Source organism: Halichoeres trimaculatus, unplaced genomic scaffold (assembly GCF_033239565.1).
Source record: "Halichoeres trimaculatus isolate MK-OKI-2021-1 unplaced genomic scaffold, fHalTri1.1 fHalTri1_scaffold_14, whole genome shotgun sequence".
Lineage (NCBI taxonomy): Eukaryota > Metazoa > Chordata > Actinopteri > Labriformes > Labridae > Halichoeres > Halichoeres trimaculatus.
Window position 1 is genome coordinate 7,949,114 of NW_027437192.1, and position 18,434 is coordinate 7,967,547.

At 39.9% G+C, this 18,434-nt stretch overlaps 1 protein-coding gene across 3 annotated transcripts; it reads right to left on the reverse strand.

Annotated features, from left to right (window-relative positions):
* Nucleotides 1-118: 118 nt before the first annotated feature.
* Nucleotides 119-16,788, reverse strand: eya3 (EYA transcriptional coactivator and phosphatase 3). Of its 3 annotated transcripts, none has more exons than XM_074686817.1 (19): nt 16,642-16,788; nt 10,344-10,448; nt 9,618-9,667; nt 9,415-9,509; nt 9,253-9,336; nt 9,099-9,153; nt 8,604-8,713; nt 8,235-8,372; nt 7,982-8,067; nt 6,431-6,608; nt 6,066-6,235; nt 5,895-5,978; nt 5,720-5,809; nt 5,573-5,631; nt 5,315-5,475; nt 5,097-5,211; nt 3,734-3,855; nt 3,538-3,638; nt 119-3,414 (listed from the first exon to the last, which is right to left on the reverse strand). In XM_074686817.1, exons 2-19 carry the CDS (start codon nt 10,398-10,400, stop codon nt 3,334-3,336), a joined length of 1,836 nt encoding a protein of 611 aa, XP_074542918.1. In that variant the 5' UTR covers nt 10,401-10,448; nt 16,642-16,788; the 3' UTR covers nt 119-3,333. The 3 variants fall into 3 exon arrangements, with proteins under 3 accessions (XP_074542918.1, XP_074542919.1, XP_074542920.1); XM_074686818.1 differs by having other exon boundaries at nt 10,344-10,451; nt 16,642-16,776; XM_074686819.1 differs by lacking the exon at nt 8,235-8,372.
* Between the last annotated feature and the right edge of the window lie 1,646 nt (nt 16,789-18,434).

Genomic DNA, 18,434 nt, shown 5'->3' on the forward strand with positions numbered 1-18,434 from the left:
GAAACATATAGATATCTTACAGATATGTGTTTGGAAATGGCGTAATGCTCATGGTATTATGCTATTACAACAACAAAGACGCCAAAGTCAGAAACTTTTGAAAATTTATTTACACTGTAATGAGAGTCTCAGGTACACAGGAAAACTTTACGGGACTATATGGAGGTCCCAAAGAGCTACTGTGGGGAAAATAGTGATTAATGTATTAAATTAGCATTGATTATTCTTAATATGATTGAGTTCAGTCTACAGGATCATACTAAAGCTGTTTCCTTGACAATGAGATGAAATGCTTTAAAGGAACAAACAGAAAATCAAAGAACACTCAAGCATTAAAAAAACACTCACAGAGTATTTGGCATTGAAAAAAAGCAGACATGTAGAAGAAGAATACAGACCCTCTAACAAAGCATGGTCACTTTTTTTTTACGGCCATGGTATACTTAGATATAAACATGACATGCAGACAAAGTAAAGAAATACACTTAACACATTCAATGAGCAGAAATAATTAAACTGATCTGCAGTTAAAAACAAAACAAAACACCACGTCGTGTAATTTGTGATTGTCTCTAAGCAACACTAAGCATTTCACAGCAAAGAAATACACATAAAAATGTTAATAAAAAGAAAGCAAATCAAATACAGAGCAAGCATTAAAGCAGAAAATGAGATTTGACGAGATAAGTCGTGAAAAAACACAAATATATAGCCCCTCAAAGTTGAGATGTCTACGTTTTGAGACCTGAAACTGTAAGCCATTTTAAGGAGACCTTTCAAATACAGTGCAGAGAAAAAAAAACCCTGAATACATTAAAACAAAGTTACAACAGCACTTAAAAAAGACTCGGTTTAAAAAAAGTAAGATAACACTTTGGATAATAGAACAATGCAGTGATAAATGTCTCAAACAAAAGTCTTACACATTTCCCTTTGAGATTAAGCATACGGGTTATGGTTCAAAGGCACAATATAAATATGCACACACAAACAAGAAGTTTAACACAAAAATACACATTCTTAACGGTCAAGCTGCATGTGTGTAAATCTTCTTCAGGCTCAGTATTGTTCTCTCCTACACTCGACCCTTTCTGCTTTTGACTACAAATGAAACATCCCTTGAAATACAGTTAATGAGAAAAGTACAAATGTATTGCACAGTCGGTTTTTTCCCCACATCTGTACGGCGTACAGGATTGTGGGTTGTCATGTGGCTGAGTGACGAAATCAAGGAATTCTGCTGTTGCGGTAATGTGGTCTTCCGGTGAAAAGACCAACAAAAGAAAATCACCTGTTTTCCCGTAATAGTTTACTTTTTTGTGTTAGTTTGAAAAAGAAAAATATTCTGACATTAGAGCTGTCAGAGATTAAAGACTAGGGCAGTTTTCTCTTCTCCTAACCAGATTTTTTTTCTTCCCAAATAAAAAAAAGTTAGGTGTCCTCCAATTGCTTCTCTGACCAACCGGCTCTCCAAAACTCAAATAGTTATCGTCATGAGAGAAACACAAAAGCAAAGCGGTTGAATTTAAGGCAAAGGAAACTTTTTTAAGTCACAATAAAGATAAATCACAATGTCACACTGTCAGCGGGACTAAAATGCAATTTGAAAAGAGAAAAAAAAATTTAGGGATGTGTTTTTTTCAGTAAATGACCAGACTTTACATTTTGTTGCAAAAAACATGTTGGCATATTGGAGATGTAACTTGTTATTTTTTAGCCCTGGTTAAGTTACTCCTCTTAGCTAAACCAAACAATGTATCAGCTGAGTCAGAGGCTGACAGGTGTGAGCATGGATGGATTATGGGACAATGGGCACCTGGAGACGGGTAACAGCACCCAGAGCCCTCATACTGCGAGTGAACCTGAGCTTTCAGGTGCTGCTGCTGCTTCTGAAAACTGAGGCTAAACTTGAGCTTTGGTCAAAGACAAGAAATCTAAATCCTGCTCTTTGGTGTCCTTATGTCTTATGTGCTTCAATCTATATGTCTTATTTTCCTCTCCAGCAAAACCAATCATGTCGAACACACTTTGACAGACTCTTGTGACTAAAGCTGAGGAAGCTGAATTTTGGATGATCTATGAAAAAAAAGGCATTAAAACATCAACTTTGACTCCAGGTATCTTACTTTTTCATCAATTTCTGGAGGAATACAGATACAACAAAATGAATGGCATTACTAATGTAGACTTTATGGAAATTCAAAAAGCAGAAGTCAATAAAAAAAACTGCATCCTTCATTAAGATTTCCCCTATTTCAACTTAAGAGCAAAGTTCCTGAATTTTTTTCTACACACTGCATCCAAGCAGATGCTAGTCTGTCATGAGTTTGCTTTCAAAAGCTGTTAGCTAAACACTGGACACGTTTAACTTTGAATAACTTAAATATTTGGGCATTGTTGGATGTATACATTTTCTCTCAAAGTGTTAACTTGCTTAATCGTCTTATTTTTAACACTACTGGAAACAAACCTGAAGGATAAACACCCAAAGTCAGTGTAAAATTCTGTTATCAGTTTCTGATCACTGTGTAATAGAGAGAGGCCGGTTTGTCAGAGGAGAACTGAAGAATGATCCTCCGCTGCCCACGCTCACTGACCACACATGACACACACGCGCACAGAAACAGGATGTTAAAGCCGAGAGGAACAAACAGAGAGGTCAGGGCAGCTGACAATGTGATGAGGTCAGGTCAGGAGGGGAGGTCATGAACAAGTTTTTTGTTTTACCGCACATAGTACCTTGTGATAAATAACTGAATGGTTGCACAATAAGGAAATTATCTGATGCTTCATCAAACTGATTCTTTGAATAAAATCAAAACAACTTAGAAACAGCTTTTGAACAAACTTGCTTTGATATTCTTCAGAACAGAATCAAAACGAAAAGTTACAACCCAAACTGCAAACTGTCGCGCAACAACGTCAACAAATTCACAAAGATGCGTAGAAAAGAGGGATTGTTTTCACTGCATGATAGTTTTGATACTTAAAGAAAAAAAAGAGGAGGGCATAAAAAAAGATGTCTTCCCTTTGTGTCCGTGTCAGTGCCAGTTTCAGCCGTGTTGAGGTTAGCTGCCGTTAAGGACGGAGTGCTGAAGGAACTCTGACCAACGTGATGTGTCCGGTCTGTTTCTCACACCCAGCTCCGACCCAGAGTCTGCCTCTGCACGTTACTGTCACACACACCGCGCAGTGAGTCTGAGAGGGCAGGCAGGCGTTTTCTAATATAAGAGTGTGTACCGTTTGAGAGGTGGAGGGTTTTCTAACACGTCACTCCACAAACCAACAGGACGACTAGTTCCTTTCAGCGTGCCACTTTGAAGGCCGCGTCCTTTACAAGAAGTCCAGTTCCAGCGCTTGGTGCAAGGACACGAGGTCGCCGTGAGTGGAGACCCGCCAGAAAGGCATGTTGTGCTACAGAGAGACACGAATAAAGATGTTTTAGAAATGTGACTGTGTCATAAAATAAATTATTAAAGACGTTTCAGGACATTACAACTTTAAATTAAAAGCAGGCACTTAAACCTATAACTTCACCTGTTTTGCTGCAAACTCTTCATCTCGACCGTCTCCTATCACCACATACGTCACCTTCTTCCCAAAGCGAGACACGATCCTCTCAAAGCAACTCTCCTTCCCTGCACGACAGAGGAAACACAGAGGAAACCATGAGAAAACGAGCACTTAAAGCAGCATCTGACACATTCATCATACTGATCGTTTTCACGTGGACCTATTTTTGTGGCGCTGTAGATGTTCTCGATGGGGAAAACGTCTCCCAGGCCGTAGAGCAGCACTTTGGCCAGAGCTGGAACCAGCTGAGTGGTGGTGACCAACACGTTCATACACTTCCCCCTGTTGGTGAGATTTACGCACACACACACAATCAAAACATAAAAAAAAAACAACACACACAAGCTTTATTGTGGAAAATCTTTTACTGTAAAGAGTTTCATCTGTTTTTGTGAATTGGTTTCAGATCCTGGAGTACACACATTTTCAAACATCTGTATATATTTTGACATTTTACAAAAACTGTCTCATTTTTATGTCATTACATCGTAAAAGATCTGTGAACTATTTTTGAAAGGTAAAAAAAAAAGGAAAACAGTGGGAGACTTTTACATGTTTTTTTTATACGTTTTTTTTTCAGAGCTTGTACTGTTGACATTATTTCTACTTTTTTCTGTTAAAGCACTTTGGTAGGCCACTGGCTATTTTCAATGTGCTATATAAATAAAGCTGACAGTGACATTTAGGGAAAAAAAACATAATATTAAGTCTCAAAAATGAGATTGGAAGTCAAAGTTAAAAGATAAAGTTACAAGTATGAGATAAAATTTTACATTTATGAAATAAAAAACAAAACGAATGAGATTAAAAAAAGGGAAATTGTAAGATAGAGGGTCAAGATTATAAGATTTAAAAGTCAAACTTATGATAAAAAGTTATAGCTAAGGAAGAAAATTATAATTATAAGATCAAAGAGTAAAAATTAAGACACAAAGTCAAGTGACGAAATAAAAAGTCATACAAATTAAAATTATGAGATTAAAAATTCAAAATTATGAGGTAAAAAAGTTTGAATGATAAAATGTCATCATTATAAGATAATTACTTAAAATTTTGGGATAAAACATCAAAGTTATCAGATGAAAAGTTGAAATTATGAGATCAGTCAAAATTATGATAAAGTCATATGAGATTAAAAATTGAAAATTAAATTGAAATTATGAGATAAAAACATAATTATGAGATGACAAATGTTGAAATGATATATTTTTTAATTTATAAAATAATATAAAATTTTGGGATAAAACATCAAAATAATCAGATGCAAAATTGAAATTTTGAGTTAAATCAAAATTATGATAAGGTTTCAGTTATAGGATATAGTAATCATGATTGGATTAAAAAGTAAAAATTATGATAGGAAGTCATTATCATTAGTCATAAAGTTATAATTATCAAAAAGTCAAAATGACGGCATAAAAAGTTTAATTATGAGACATAAAGTCATGACTTTTGGTATCACTTAGTTTCTCATTTTGATGACTTGTCACAATAACTCCATTAACAGTTTCTGAGGTTCATACCTGGACTGAATGAGCAGCAGTGACTTCAGTGCTGTGTTGAGCCACGAATCAGTAACATTTTCAATCTCTGACTGAAGCCTCACGAGCAGCTCCCTCTTCATGGGACTCAACAGGCCTTGATGGGTGACAGGGGCGATGAGAAAAGATGAGGACACATTCTTTGTTTTAGATAGATACAAAAAAAAAAAAAGACAGATTTCCCACAGCTGAAAACTCACCTCCAACATTCCCTTTATAACTGTTGTAGATCTCTTTTAGTCGACGGTACCGAAAGGCCAGTTTGCGCATCCACTCCACGCCGCCCTGGACTCCTGCTGTGGCTCCTGAAGCCCCACCACCGCTGGGACCGTTGAAGCCGTCAGCCAGGAAGTTATAGTTACTAAAGTGAGGAGAAAACTTCAAATTTAGATTTCAAAGTAGGAGTGATAATCAGTGTGTGAGGAGTTTCAGGGTTCACTGAATGGTTTTTAAGAGACCTTAAGTCCTGTCCGTTATCATCAGAGGCGACATCTTCAACGTGGACTTGATCACACTCCTAAAACAAACCAGGAAGAAAGAATTCTATCAAACACGCCGCTTTGTTCCTGCTGTAACTGCACTGGTCTGAGTTTCTCTCACTGTACCTCCAGGTCGTTGAAGAAGAGGTGAGTGTCTGCCAGCTCAAAGATCAGCTCCTCCATCTGCAGGCCCAAGTTCAGCATGGTCGCTGGCTCCTGAGTGAATAAAGAAAAAAATGGTGTCAGACTTTTTAACGTTGAAGATGTAGCGTCAATATTCTGCAAGATAAAAGAGACAGACCTTTCCAAACTTTTGTGCGAAGGAGCCGGTGAGCAGTGAGTGGAATATGATGATGGTCTCATCCAGATCCCAGAGGAAAATACGCTGAAAGAGAAGAAGAGTTGAGTCACATCCAGAGCTCTGAAACCTTTGAGGATTTGTTTATGTGTGATAAGTTGGATCAGCTGTTACCTCCAGGTCACTTTCAGTAGGTGAAGAGTTCTCAGGCTTTTTCACTTTGGCTTTTGCTTTACCAACAGAGTTCCTCCGTCCAACCTCGTCCTGATCTCTGACTCCAGCAGGGAGAGACACTCCTGTGGGCAGAGCTGCACCTGTCGGGAGGTTCTCTGGTGGAGACGCGTCTGAGTGTAACAAAGTCTGACATGAGCATCTGAAGAAAACATCACACATTCTGTAACAGGACAAAAATCTATGAACTACAGTGCAGAGAGAGAGCTCCAGATGATTCAAAGCGTGGGGGATGAAAGATTAATATGATGACACAGAGATTCTGAAACAGCCACCCCCCTGATGATAAACTGATGATATTAACTCACCTCTGGGAGGCAGTCCGGCTGACGCAGCCTCCTCTGACTTCACAGCAGAGTATCCGGTCGCCTCCACACCGGCGCCTTGTTCCTCGCTGCTGGGCAGCCCTGCAGGGACGTAGCTGGGAGGCAGAGTGTAGTACTGAGAGAACTGAGCCTGTCCCAGAGAGTTGTAGCTGCTGAACTCCTGCAGGGATAAAGAGAGATGTGATCATGAGTGGGCTGGTGCAAGGAAACTACAGGACTCTTCTGGTATCTTGAGGAAAAGGCTGAATATGGCAGAAGGTAGAAACAGATCTTATTGACAAAGTTTCCTTCTACAAAGAGTTTCTCCCACAGATTTAATGAATGTTAAATCCTCAGAATCCAGCACTTTCTAAGAAAGTCACTTATTACCTCTGCCAAGGAGGTTATGTTTTTGGTAGAGTTTGTTTGTTTGTCTGTGAACATAACTCAAAAAGTAACAAATGGATCTTGATAACATTTTCAGGAAATGTTTAAAATGGGATAAGGAAGAAGTGATTAGATTTTGAAAGTGATCTGGATCACCGTCTGGATCCAGGTTTTTTTTTTTATGATTCTTTATCATTGTGAGATAGGGCTGTTTTCACCATATGTGTATATAACTCCACGATAAATGGTCGGATTGCTTTGCAGAACAATACAAGACAAGGTCACCATAATTTCTGACAGATTTAAAAGTATGATCCAGATCCTGACAATATTCTGGATACTAAGATCTGGAATATGAAATATGAACTGGGTCATCATCATTTTCAACACTGTCAGGTAACAAATTATCGTACAAACCTGCAACTAACACCAAATTGTAGCAGACAGTCTGCTGAAATGGAGTATAACATTAAAGTAGGACTAAAGTGTTGGTGACGATCACAATATGCTTGGTGGAGGTCTGAGCTCTCTGAGTGCTTTTCTATCTTTTTTTTTTTAAATCAGGTGTCTCTTAATACTAGATGATAATTGGTCAGCTTTTTTCAGTGATAGATGCAGTGTAAACATCAGCAAACTCTGCTTCTGACCATGGAAAATGTTCTCTATTAGGGGGCGATATGGGGAAAATATGTTAGGACTTATTTTCATGGCAGGATAACGATCTGGATTTTAAGACTATTTTGCCCTGAAAACAGTTTATTTCGCCTCAAATATTTCTTATCCTGTATTTTAATTATTTTTCTGCACCATTTCATGTATTTAATCTAGTCTAAGGTCCTTTAATGTGTTTTTTGAACACTGACATTTTCATATCATGACAAATACATTCATTTAAAGACGTCAGCTTTAAGGGTTGTTGAGTTTCTGAAGTGCAAGAAGAACAATCAGTGCACTTGAGGAAAGACAGAACAGCAGACATCCTTCAATCTCTAGTTTGTCTGGTTTACGTCTGAAGGTTGTCTGCCTCATCGTTGTCAAAGTTTGTGAACACTTTCATAGTCTGTACTGTGTCCTGTTTTTTCACTTCAGTTTATTTCTGTTTTAAAGCCTTTTTAATGTCTAACTAGCTTCAGTTTTCATTGTCCTGACAAACTCTAATCTCCTCACCTGATGGGTCACTGTGGTGGGCGTTGTGGTGGCCGCTGTCGCTGTAGGGATGCTGGAGTACACACTGGATGTCGTGAAGCTTGAACCTACAGACAGAAAGAGCTCGACTTAAACTGTGAAAGATTTAAACCAAAGTATTTCTGTAAATTCTTTTAAAGAGACAAATCAAAGGAGGAAAATGAGAAGCCAATGCTTCTTCTAACTGCAGAGAGTGAGACAGCGTTATGTTGTGAGACAGTCAGTCGCAGCTTGCCTTGGCTGGGGTATGAGTAGTGCAGATGACCTGGCTGGGTTGAGGTATATGCGGTGCTGAAGCTGAGAAACCCAGGCTGGCCACCAGAGGGCGCCTCAGGCAGCCCTGTCTCTGTTTTAATGCCTGGCCACATAGCACCTGAAGGTGACAGAGAGCAATAGAAGCAAAGTGAAGGCAGCAGAGAGAAGAGAGTGCCGCTGGAAACGGCTTCAAGTTAAAGTCTGTGAAAAGATGTGAATTTTGATTTTAAGCAGAGATAAAGAGAAAACTGATCCAAGGCGCCAAAGCACAGTAAAGCTTCTGAAGCAGAGTAACAAAGTGTGAGGCTGGATTTCAGAGTGAGCAGGATGAGTAAAGGAAGGGACTAACCGAAGGGCGGGAGGCCGTAGGTCTGACCGGTCTGAGGGAAGGTGGAGTACACGGTGGACTGAGCTAGAGGAGGGAAGGCAACCTGGCTGGTGTACGACGTCACAGCTGGGCTGAAGAAGGTAAAAACAAGAAGAGTTAGAGATATAAAACTCTAAATCCTGTGCTTTACGCTGGATTTCTACAAACACATCAGCGGAAAAAAAGCAGCATTTGGGGAAATGTTGAAAATGCAATATGAAAGCATGATTCCTAAGATTCTATATTCAAAAACAATGATTGATCTATCTCATCTGGTTTCAAATCGGATGCAAATCATACCCTGGGCTCTTTAGGGTTAGAATATGACATATTTGTGTTATTTCTAAAAGAATCTGCTTAGAATTTCTAAAATCAACAGTGCTAAGTGGATGGTTACAAACGTCACATTTCATTCTTAAATCGGCCACATCCCAACACTTTTGATCCATTTGTTTTTGTTTCATGCAGCGTACTCACTTGCTTCCTTGATAAACCTGCTGGGGATACTCAGACGTGACTGTTGTGTCCGTGGCTGTTTAAAAAAAATAAAAAAAACCTTTAGTTCAACACTCTGGAGCAGCTTTCTTCTCCTCACGTTCACATGGTGCATTGTTTGTGTTTCAGCTCTCACCCGAGTGAGCGTAAGAGCTCATGGAGTCCCCGCATGCTTGAGGTGCTGCCTGTGCATCAGCGGTCGGCTGCTCCTGATGATCACCTAAAAGTTGAATAAAAGTTAGATCAAACATCAGCTGAGTTACAGGGAGGAATCCTGAGGGGTCATCTTGTTACTTACTCGGATCGAGCTGAGTCGTGGTCAAAGCAGAGTAAGATGTCTCCTGCTCTGATGGGCCTAAAACAGACGCTGGACTCCCATCGCTGCCTAGATTACTGCAGATCAACAAAGAATCACGACTAAAACTCACAACGAGAAAAGAAGTCAGGTGTAAAACAGCAGCAATTTATATATTTATAAATCTAAAGTGAGGGGAGACAAACCGTGGCTCTTTCTCCAGTCCAACGTCTATATCAAGCTTTGTCTTCTTTGCCTGCAAATACACAAAAAGCAGTTATTTCAAACAATGTTTTTTCAACAACTCTTGTTTTTTTTGCTGTTGTAGGACTTTGAGTATTTTTGCTCAAAGTTTCCAAATGAAAACAAAGCAACTGTCACTTAAACTCAGTTAAAAACACACAAGAGCAGCGATTACACACCGTTCCTCTAAAGTTTGAAGAATCTTTCATGGACTTCTTTTTTCTTTAACTCTTAAAGAAAAAAACGATGAACTTTACCGAAATTTTGATAGTTTTCTTGTCTAAGGTCAAAAAGTACTGGCACAACTTCACCAAAAGCTCCAGCAACACTTGTAGTTCAGGAAACAACTTTATTTGACCAACGCGTTTCGGCTTGTGGCCTTCATCAGTGTCATCAGAAATGAATTAAAAACAGCACTTAAAAAGGGTGAGGCTGAAACTGAACAAATTAGAAAAGATGTAGTTTTCTTGTCTAAAAGTTATTTTTTTCCCCACAAAATTATATCAACCAGAGCAGCCTGAAAACAAATTCTGATGCTGACAAAAAATAATATATCCGTGAGTTACTTCCTGAAATTTCAAACAAAAGCAAAAGAAGCAAACACTCAGAGACAATCTGCAGCGTCAGCTCTTCATCTCCTCACCCACCCGCTCCACACCCCTCGTCGGCGTCACTGTGGGTAGACTCACCGGCAGCTCAGGCAGCTCCTGCGACTCCTCCATCTCTGCAGCAGAGCGAGCCGACATGTCTGCGCACACACCCTACTCTCTGCACCTGAAGAGCGCGTCCGGACCCTGCTTCACACACACCCACACACAGGGGAGAGAAAACACTCAAGTTAAGAATAAATGTTGGCGCTGATGCTATATATAGTTTCCTGATTCCTGAATCTCTCCTCCCCTCGTCTCTCAAACTCTCATCCGTGCATCCCTCTCCTCGTACTATCACAGGGGGGGATCAGCAGGGAGGAAGTGGGGCACCGGGGTCTAAGCTCCAGCACGAGACGTGCAGGTGAGGCACGTGTGTGACTGACACCCCCCCCACCGTGCCTGTGTGTACTGTAGGATTAAGGAAGCGTGCCATCTTACATGTGACCTAACCTCCGCTCAGCGAAAACATATTCTTCGGGAGCATTAGGTGTTCAGGCACAAGCTGTCGTATCAATAGATGCCCCGAGGGGATAAGATCTGACCTCATTTCGTCCACTGCTCGCTCCCCGACAGAGGGAGAGGTGGAACGCTTACCTAACAGACAGAATTCAGACACAGAGGGAGACAATAAGTCAGACGGCTAATTCAAAACCCTGCGAACGCGTTAGGCTGCATAACACCTGAGTTGGCACAGGCATTGAAATATATGTCAGCTTACGAAAGCACAGTGAAAAACATTACATATGAAGGAAACAAGGCCATCGGACGCTGGGAAATTAACCCAGAAACTCACCTCTGGTCAAAAGATGTTTGCCTGTGCAATGTTTCTTTTCAAGATTCAGAAATTGTTTGTGTTTTCTCTCCAAGATGAGTGTCTGAAGATGATTTCTCCTCTCAGGTAACAGCTGATTTTTCAGGGCTTTCAGGGCGGCCAGGGCTCATTTTGGGATTAGCCATAAAAGACTATTCTGGCCAAGATTTCCTTCGACATGCACTCATCAATTTTCACATTTAGCCCAGAAATTTTACCCATTTACCCAATTTTTACTTGACCAAAAACACAAATAAACGGACTCCCACCGAAAAAATCTGATATGGGTCTACATTCACGCTTTATTTAGAGAATTTTCAGCACGTTACTTTCACACAAAAACACCGCTAAATAAGGCTCTCGTTCTCATCGTGTCCTAAAACGGCGCTACCTCCGCTGCAGAGCCACAGCTGACTTCGAGGCGCTCGCTGCTTACTGTATCAGTCCGCACGCGCGGCGTGCCAAATATTAACAAATGCAGGTAGTCTGCCAGGACGAAGAGACACGATGAGAACTAGAGCCTTAATTAGCGGTGTTTTTGTGTGAAAGTAACACGCTGAAAATTCTCTAAATAAAGCGTGAATGCAGACCGATATCAGATTTTTTCAGCTTTTCAGCTCCGTTTATTTATGATTTTGGTCAAGTAAAATATGGCCCCGTCTGAGTGCAGAGGAAACCTGCAGAGGAGCAGGGAGGGGGTGTTTGGTGCGTGCGCCCTGCTGCACAAAAACACTGCTGTAGGGGTAATTTCTGCCCTAAACCTTGTGATAGGACCCAACTCGTTCCATCCCGGAGTATCACTTTAATGTTTACGGCATTAAAACCCACATCATCAAGTTTAGGAATAAAATATTTTGAAAATGCTTTGAAATGTGCCATCTACCACAGTAGAGGTGTGGAAGACATACTGTACTTCAAACTCACCTAAAATCTAAGTTTTTATTTTAAGAAAAAAAATCCACATCAAGAGTTGAAATATTGATATTTAATCACAGGCCAAAGTACCACCATTTATTGCTGTATCAATATTTTTTCACACCTGAACATTTCATGAGTCATGTGTCTTAAACAGAGTATATGCTAAAATCCTGAGGTTGTTTTCAATACTTTTTTAAGACTTTTTAAAAAACTTTCAAAATGTTTAAAGACTTAATCGCGACTTTGAGTTGTTGTTGGCATCCCATCTTTAACGGTTGTAGTTTGCATTTTTACAGACATTATGTAGGCTGAGAAGGAATAAAGCTTGAAATAATTTAATTTATAGCTGGTGTATATACCTCTCAAAATCTTTATTGTTGTATCTTATTGTAATTAGAGTCTTTATGTATATATTTCTTTTTTTTATTTTTGTATTTTTGTATTTTTCTACTGACTCTGTCGTTTTCTGCTGTTAACGTAACAATTTCCCAGTTTGGGATCAATAAAGTAATTCTGTTCTATTCTACTCTATTTTAAAACTTTATCGGCTGAATGTTTAACATCCCAACCAGGGAACAGTCGCAAGAAGGAAATAAATATTCATGGATATTTTGGGAGTCAAATCTTGAATACCTACAAAATTTAATACATCATAAAACCACAATCAAGACTTTTTAATACTTTTATGGGCCTTAATTTCCCAAAAATGATTTATCAACTTTTAATACTTTTTAAGACCCCATGGACACCCTGTGAAAATTATCTACACTGTAGCCATTGCATCCAGTCTAAATGGGTTAACTTAAGGGCACAGGAACTGACTTCAGTTGAGAGACTTTTTATCAGACAGTGCTGTAAGATCCCTAATAACTCTCTTAGTGAACTTCGGCATCTGTATGAATGTGTTTGAAGGTCATTATCAGGACCTTCAGCATCTTTTACATGAGGACTTTCAGATGCAGGACTATCAGATACAGACTCTTTTATTCATCAGCCTCTTAAACAATCTGTAACAGGGAGGCATGATCCCACTTGGTATCGAGTTCTGGTTTCCATACAGACTCCAAAAGTAAGATCTGACATCTGTGACACAACACTGATCCACAAGGCAGATATATTCCACTCTGTCCCACGTTCTTCTGAGTGCATCAACACCGGTAGGTCTGTACATTTCAAATATCATGAAGCAAGATAAGGACGACAACTCAGCAGTTTGGAGATACAACAACAACTGACAGAAACCTGCAACATGTGAAAGTTTGATTCCTCACTTTTCTACTCCTGTTAGCGTTGGAGATTTTCAATCACCACACATTTCCACATTCATAATCCCAGATTAAAAATTTCTTGAATTCATTTTAGTTTACATAGTTTGAAAAGCATGAAGTTGCCAACACATAATTCTCAGCCTCTTCTGCAAACTACAGAGCACAGAATGTGAAATCAATACTGGATTTGCATCTGATCAGTATCAGAATCAGCCGATACCAAAGCTCAGGTATCAGCATTGGTATCAGGGTTTAAAAAGTCAGACCAGTGCACCCTTAATCTGTAATCCTTATGACCTCTGGTGGCAGTGTGTGCTCTTTGCAATGAGCAGTGTAATGTACGTATAGGACATTAAAGCTCTTCTCTTTCTCTCTATCAAGGCACTTTGCTCCGAAAAGTCTGAAATGTCCTTCAACCTAAACTTCACGATGTGCGGTTTAATGAAGCTGGAAAACTTGGGGTCAAAAAAGTCTTCTTCCCTCGACTTTCACTCACATCGTGCAGCCTTGTCGCAGCGTCCCAGTACAGCTGCTTATCACCGTCTGATTTTTTTTGACAGTCTTGAATTTATCAAACTAATCATCTGTCCAGCTGTTGCCATGGGAAACAGAGCTACTCACGGTTAACTCTTCCAGCATCTAAACAACACTCAGATTAAATCAGTACCATGGATCATTTGGGAGTCTCTGCTTCAGGTGACTGCTGCCTCACATGACACAGCATCGCGATGAGGAGACACCACAGACACAGACCGGGCAAATCTGCTTAGATGGTTAAACATCCACTGCCTGGGACTCAACCCCCAAATAGTTCTCATTGATTTGACAAACACAGTTGCATGATTTAATTTTGCTTCCCTAAAACATTTTATGCAAATATGAGTCCACAGAGGAGGAGATTTTGAGTATTTTAAAGGGGACATATCATGCTTGTTTCTCCTTTTCACTATGCCAGACTAGGATGCCTGTAAAGCATTTCTGCTCTCAGCACAAGTCAATTAGTTCCTTCATTGCCCCACAATAGCGTTCTCAATATCCTCATTTTAGGCCATTCTGAAGATCTCGTTGAAACGCTCCATTTCCAGAATGACCTCCAGTAGCCTCGCAACGTCACAGCCCTTTGTGCTCTGATTGGTCAGTTCTATCAGAGGGGCGGAGGGGGTAGAGCCAGGGGGCAGTTTTTGCAGCATGGCAGTATTTACAAAATCGCCACATTGAATGGAGCAGACCGAGCGAGTTTGCTGTTTGCCAAAACTTCACCAGAAGGCATTGATAGCACTAATAAAATGGCAGAGTGTAGGATACATCCTTTTGTATTGGACCCTGAGTCAGACCCGGACGGTTCTGCAGCTCAGGAGGAAGAAAATCCACCTCGACACAGATCATCTCAGGACGCTTCAGTGTGGTGAGTCAAACCGGTACTGTGACATGTATGGTTCATACGTGGAAATATAGGCAGACTTCACCAATAAACTATTTCTATAACAGGGCTCCATCCTGCTCCTTCACTTTTCTCTGTCTGTTTTGTCCATCATGCTGAAAGTGTAGTCTAAAGATCGCCTCTACCGTCAGTTCGTCACTATGTTATTACCACAGCATTATTGTGGTCCAGGTTCACAGTGCATGTCAGAACAAGCATGCAAATATCACAGTCTCACAAGTATTACGACGTCTGCTAAAACTACAGTGTTTTAACTGCTAATTCACCATGTAAAGCCGAGCTGCTCAGCAGAGCAGAGTCCCTGCATCCAGGACTCAGTCAGTTGGCTCTTGGTGGGTGTATCCCTCGGTGGGGATTGTGTGACTGACTGACATCATAGAGGAGGAGCTGCTTTATCAGATTACTCCAATAAAAAGAAAGGATCCTCGTGTCGTCACGACGGTCGAAATCTCACTGCCAAATGGCTATGACCTATTTTCAGAGGCATCAAATCTCGTTCTAGGATATCAGAAAAAATGCAATATCTCATTTTTTGAAAATTCAGGGGGGGTAAGGTCTTGTTTTCAAATTTATTATATTATATGTAAGTATTAAATCAGGGATCACCATGATATGCCCCCTTCAAGAGAATATCTGCATAAAGCTGCAGATTCTTTCATATGAGGAGTTTCAGATGCTGCCATCAGGGCGAAGGGTCAATCTTTTTGAATAACCTTTATCCTCAGTGGCCTTTGATGGCAGTGTATGCCTGTTTGCAAAAGAAATTGCTCCACACAACATAAAGGTGTTAAAAATACTGACTGAGATCCACTTCAAACAAGATTAATGGGAAATAACTTTAGACTATAGTGTAACACGCAATATTTATAAGTAAGTTTCAATAAAAGCTTGTCATTTAGGAACAATCCCATCCTAATTCTAAATTCATCTATTTGTCTACTTGAATATTGACACAGTATTGTGTTGTAACCCTGGCGTGTGGAAAAACTGTGGTTTTCTGTAGTGACATAATTCCAGTACCATACTTTAAGGGCATTTTGTATTCTGTGGAAAATAAGGTATCATTGTATATCTTTACAAGATGGTCTTGTAATTTCTTATTATTACAGAGTTGCTGAAAATTATAATATACTGTCTATCTGTCTGTCTGTTATATGTTAACAAATTCGTGCATGTGTGCCATGATCGCCTCTGTGTCAACACCTCTGTTTGATTTATTGCCAATGACTCCGTTATTGTTTGTCCTGCAAACTGTAAGTTAAATCCATCTGGAAGACATCCAGGAAAATTACTTCAAGGTACGTAATCATCCAGGTATTCTGTAAACACTGACAAATGTGTTAGCTGAAAACAGCAAATAACCAAGCCGAGGACAGAATGCTACGAAGGTGAAGCCTGGCTAATTCCTGGAAAAGAGTACCTCGAATAGTCTTCATTTAAATGCCAAATGATTGAAACATTATCTAGAACCCACACAAACAGCTACAATACAACAACAACTTACACAAAATAACAAAACAGCGTCAAGAAAGTAAATGTCTGTAGTTTAGCATATCCAGGATTTAGACGCTACCGCTGTAGCTTTCTAATTGCCTGTTAGCTTCCTACCGTTAGCATGCATGAGCACTGCAACTGTAAGTTTACATGTGGAGCCTGATGTCTTGTTAACATCGGTACTAAGTAAATCGTGTGAAGTTTATTGGGGTCAAGTAACAACGCTTATTATAAATCGCTTAGTTTGGCCCGGGCTTGAAAGTTTTACTCTCCAGGGTTTAGACGGGACCAGTGGGTACTGAAATGGCATCGTGTGAAACCATCTCCCTTTCGCTCCAGCTAACTGCAAAGCTCCTTTCCAAACAAACATTCTCAACTGGAACAAATAATAAAAACAAGTCTTACCATTGAAGAAGTGTGTAAAAAAACGCTTTAATCAAAGCGTGGTTTATTAAATCCTCAGTGTCAAGCTTTGTCTGTTGTTAGGGACCACTATTTTGCAGGAAGTTGCCGTTGCTGGGCCGACTGCGCATGTGCGCACTTGTTTGACTTCAGCGCTCTCGACGGAAGAGAGCAGGTGTGGCGGTACATGGGCTGTTTCCCAAAGCCCAGGTACCTTGCCTTGCCTTGCCTTGGTAGGCAGTGCCTCCGAAGCCACTTCCTTCCAATCCAAGGCAAGTGTCCTGCCTCTGCTCAAAAGGAGATGCTAATGGAACAGCCTACAAAGGCATATTGTGGGAGGAGCTCAGACGGCTTCAAATATTGTCATAACTTGCCACTTTTCTACACTTTCTGATTTTTTATTGTCACATCATTGACACTCTGCAGGTGCAGCTTCTCAGTAATTATAGTTATGTGAGTGACACACAAAATAGTTAAGTGGTGGACATGGTATAAGTTGTTATTTTCAGAGGTGTATTTTGTTACTTACATTTAATTTGGAATTTACCACGCGCCTCCGCTGGTGCGTCTTTTCCTTCCATTTTTTTTTCCTTTTTTGTAGATTCACGCGTTGCATGTTGGGTATTTATAGCCATGGCAAGGCAGCTAAGGATACACCTGTGTATCCTTGGTCAATTAGCCACATGCTAACCAAACGGAGGACATATGCCTCCGGAGGACATGAACATTGGAACAGCACTTGGGCAGCGACTGATGATGTGGATGCCTGCCCACGCCCACCCCACGCCCACATCAGACCAAGGCAAGGCAAGGTACCTTGGCTTTGGGAAACAGCCATGGACACAGGTGAGAGGCTCGGCTGCTAACATTTGCTGTTTGAACAGGTGAGCACTTGTGTTAAATGTTGTCAACTTTGTGTCAGGGTGTTTTGTGTCGAACGATGGAATGTTGAAACAACTTGTGCACATGTTGGAATTTATTTTTAGATAGTTGAAGCTGGCATAACTGTGGCACTGTTGACATTTACACTGTGTAATAAATTTTATAGCGGCATTAAACTAAACCAAAACATAATTTAAAAAAAGTATTAAACCTGCAAAAGTCAGAGAAATATAAAGTTAAGAAAATGTAGGCCTAGTCAAAGAGGTCAAAGTAGGGCAGTCCAAAAGGGACAAATGTTACAGCTACTACTTATTTACTTGGTTTCTCTGTTGACAACTGCTTGTTTTATTCAGCGTTTTGGACTTTTTCTTCTTGTTATCTCGGTATAATAAAGCAAGCCGGTCTTTATAAAAGATTATTTATCTGATTATTTGAGAAAACACCATGGTTTCTTGTAATAACAGGATAACTTTTGGCAAACAAAAAAAAATCAGTGCTATTATTGCAAAATAAGGTTAATTATGTGTTTTTGTAATGGGTTTTTACATCACTCAGTTTTGTTGATTTAATGTTAAAGATACATTACAATTATGACTGTCAATCAACAATCTTTTTCCTTTTTTATAAAGGTGAGAGAAAACTTTGTCTCGAGTTTGTGAACTAGACGATAATGAGACAAAAATAGACCATTAAATTGAAATACATTTGAAAAGACAATACATTTGTCCCTACTGACTGTCTAGTTGGTCAAAAGAAATGAATGCATTACTTTGACAGGCTGATTAGTTAGTTGTCTTGGTCAATTACATACAACAAGCATGCTGAGGACAAAAATTTTCATTTATGTACTGATGTAAACCAGTGAAAAATACCCTAACAGTTTAAGTTAAGTGGACTAGTAAAGGTCGTGGTGA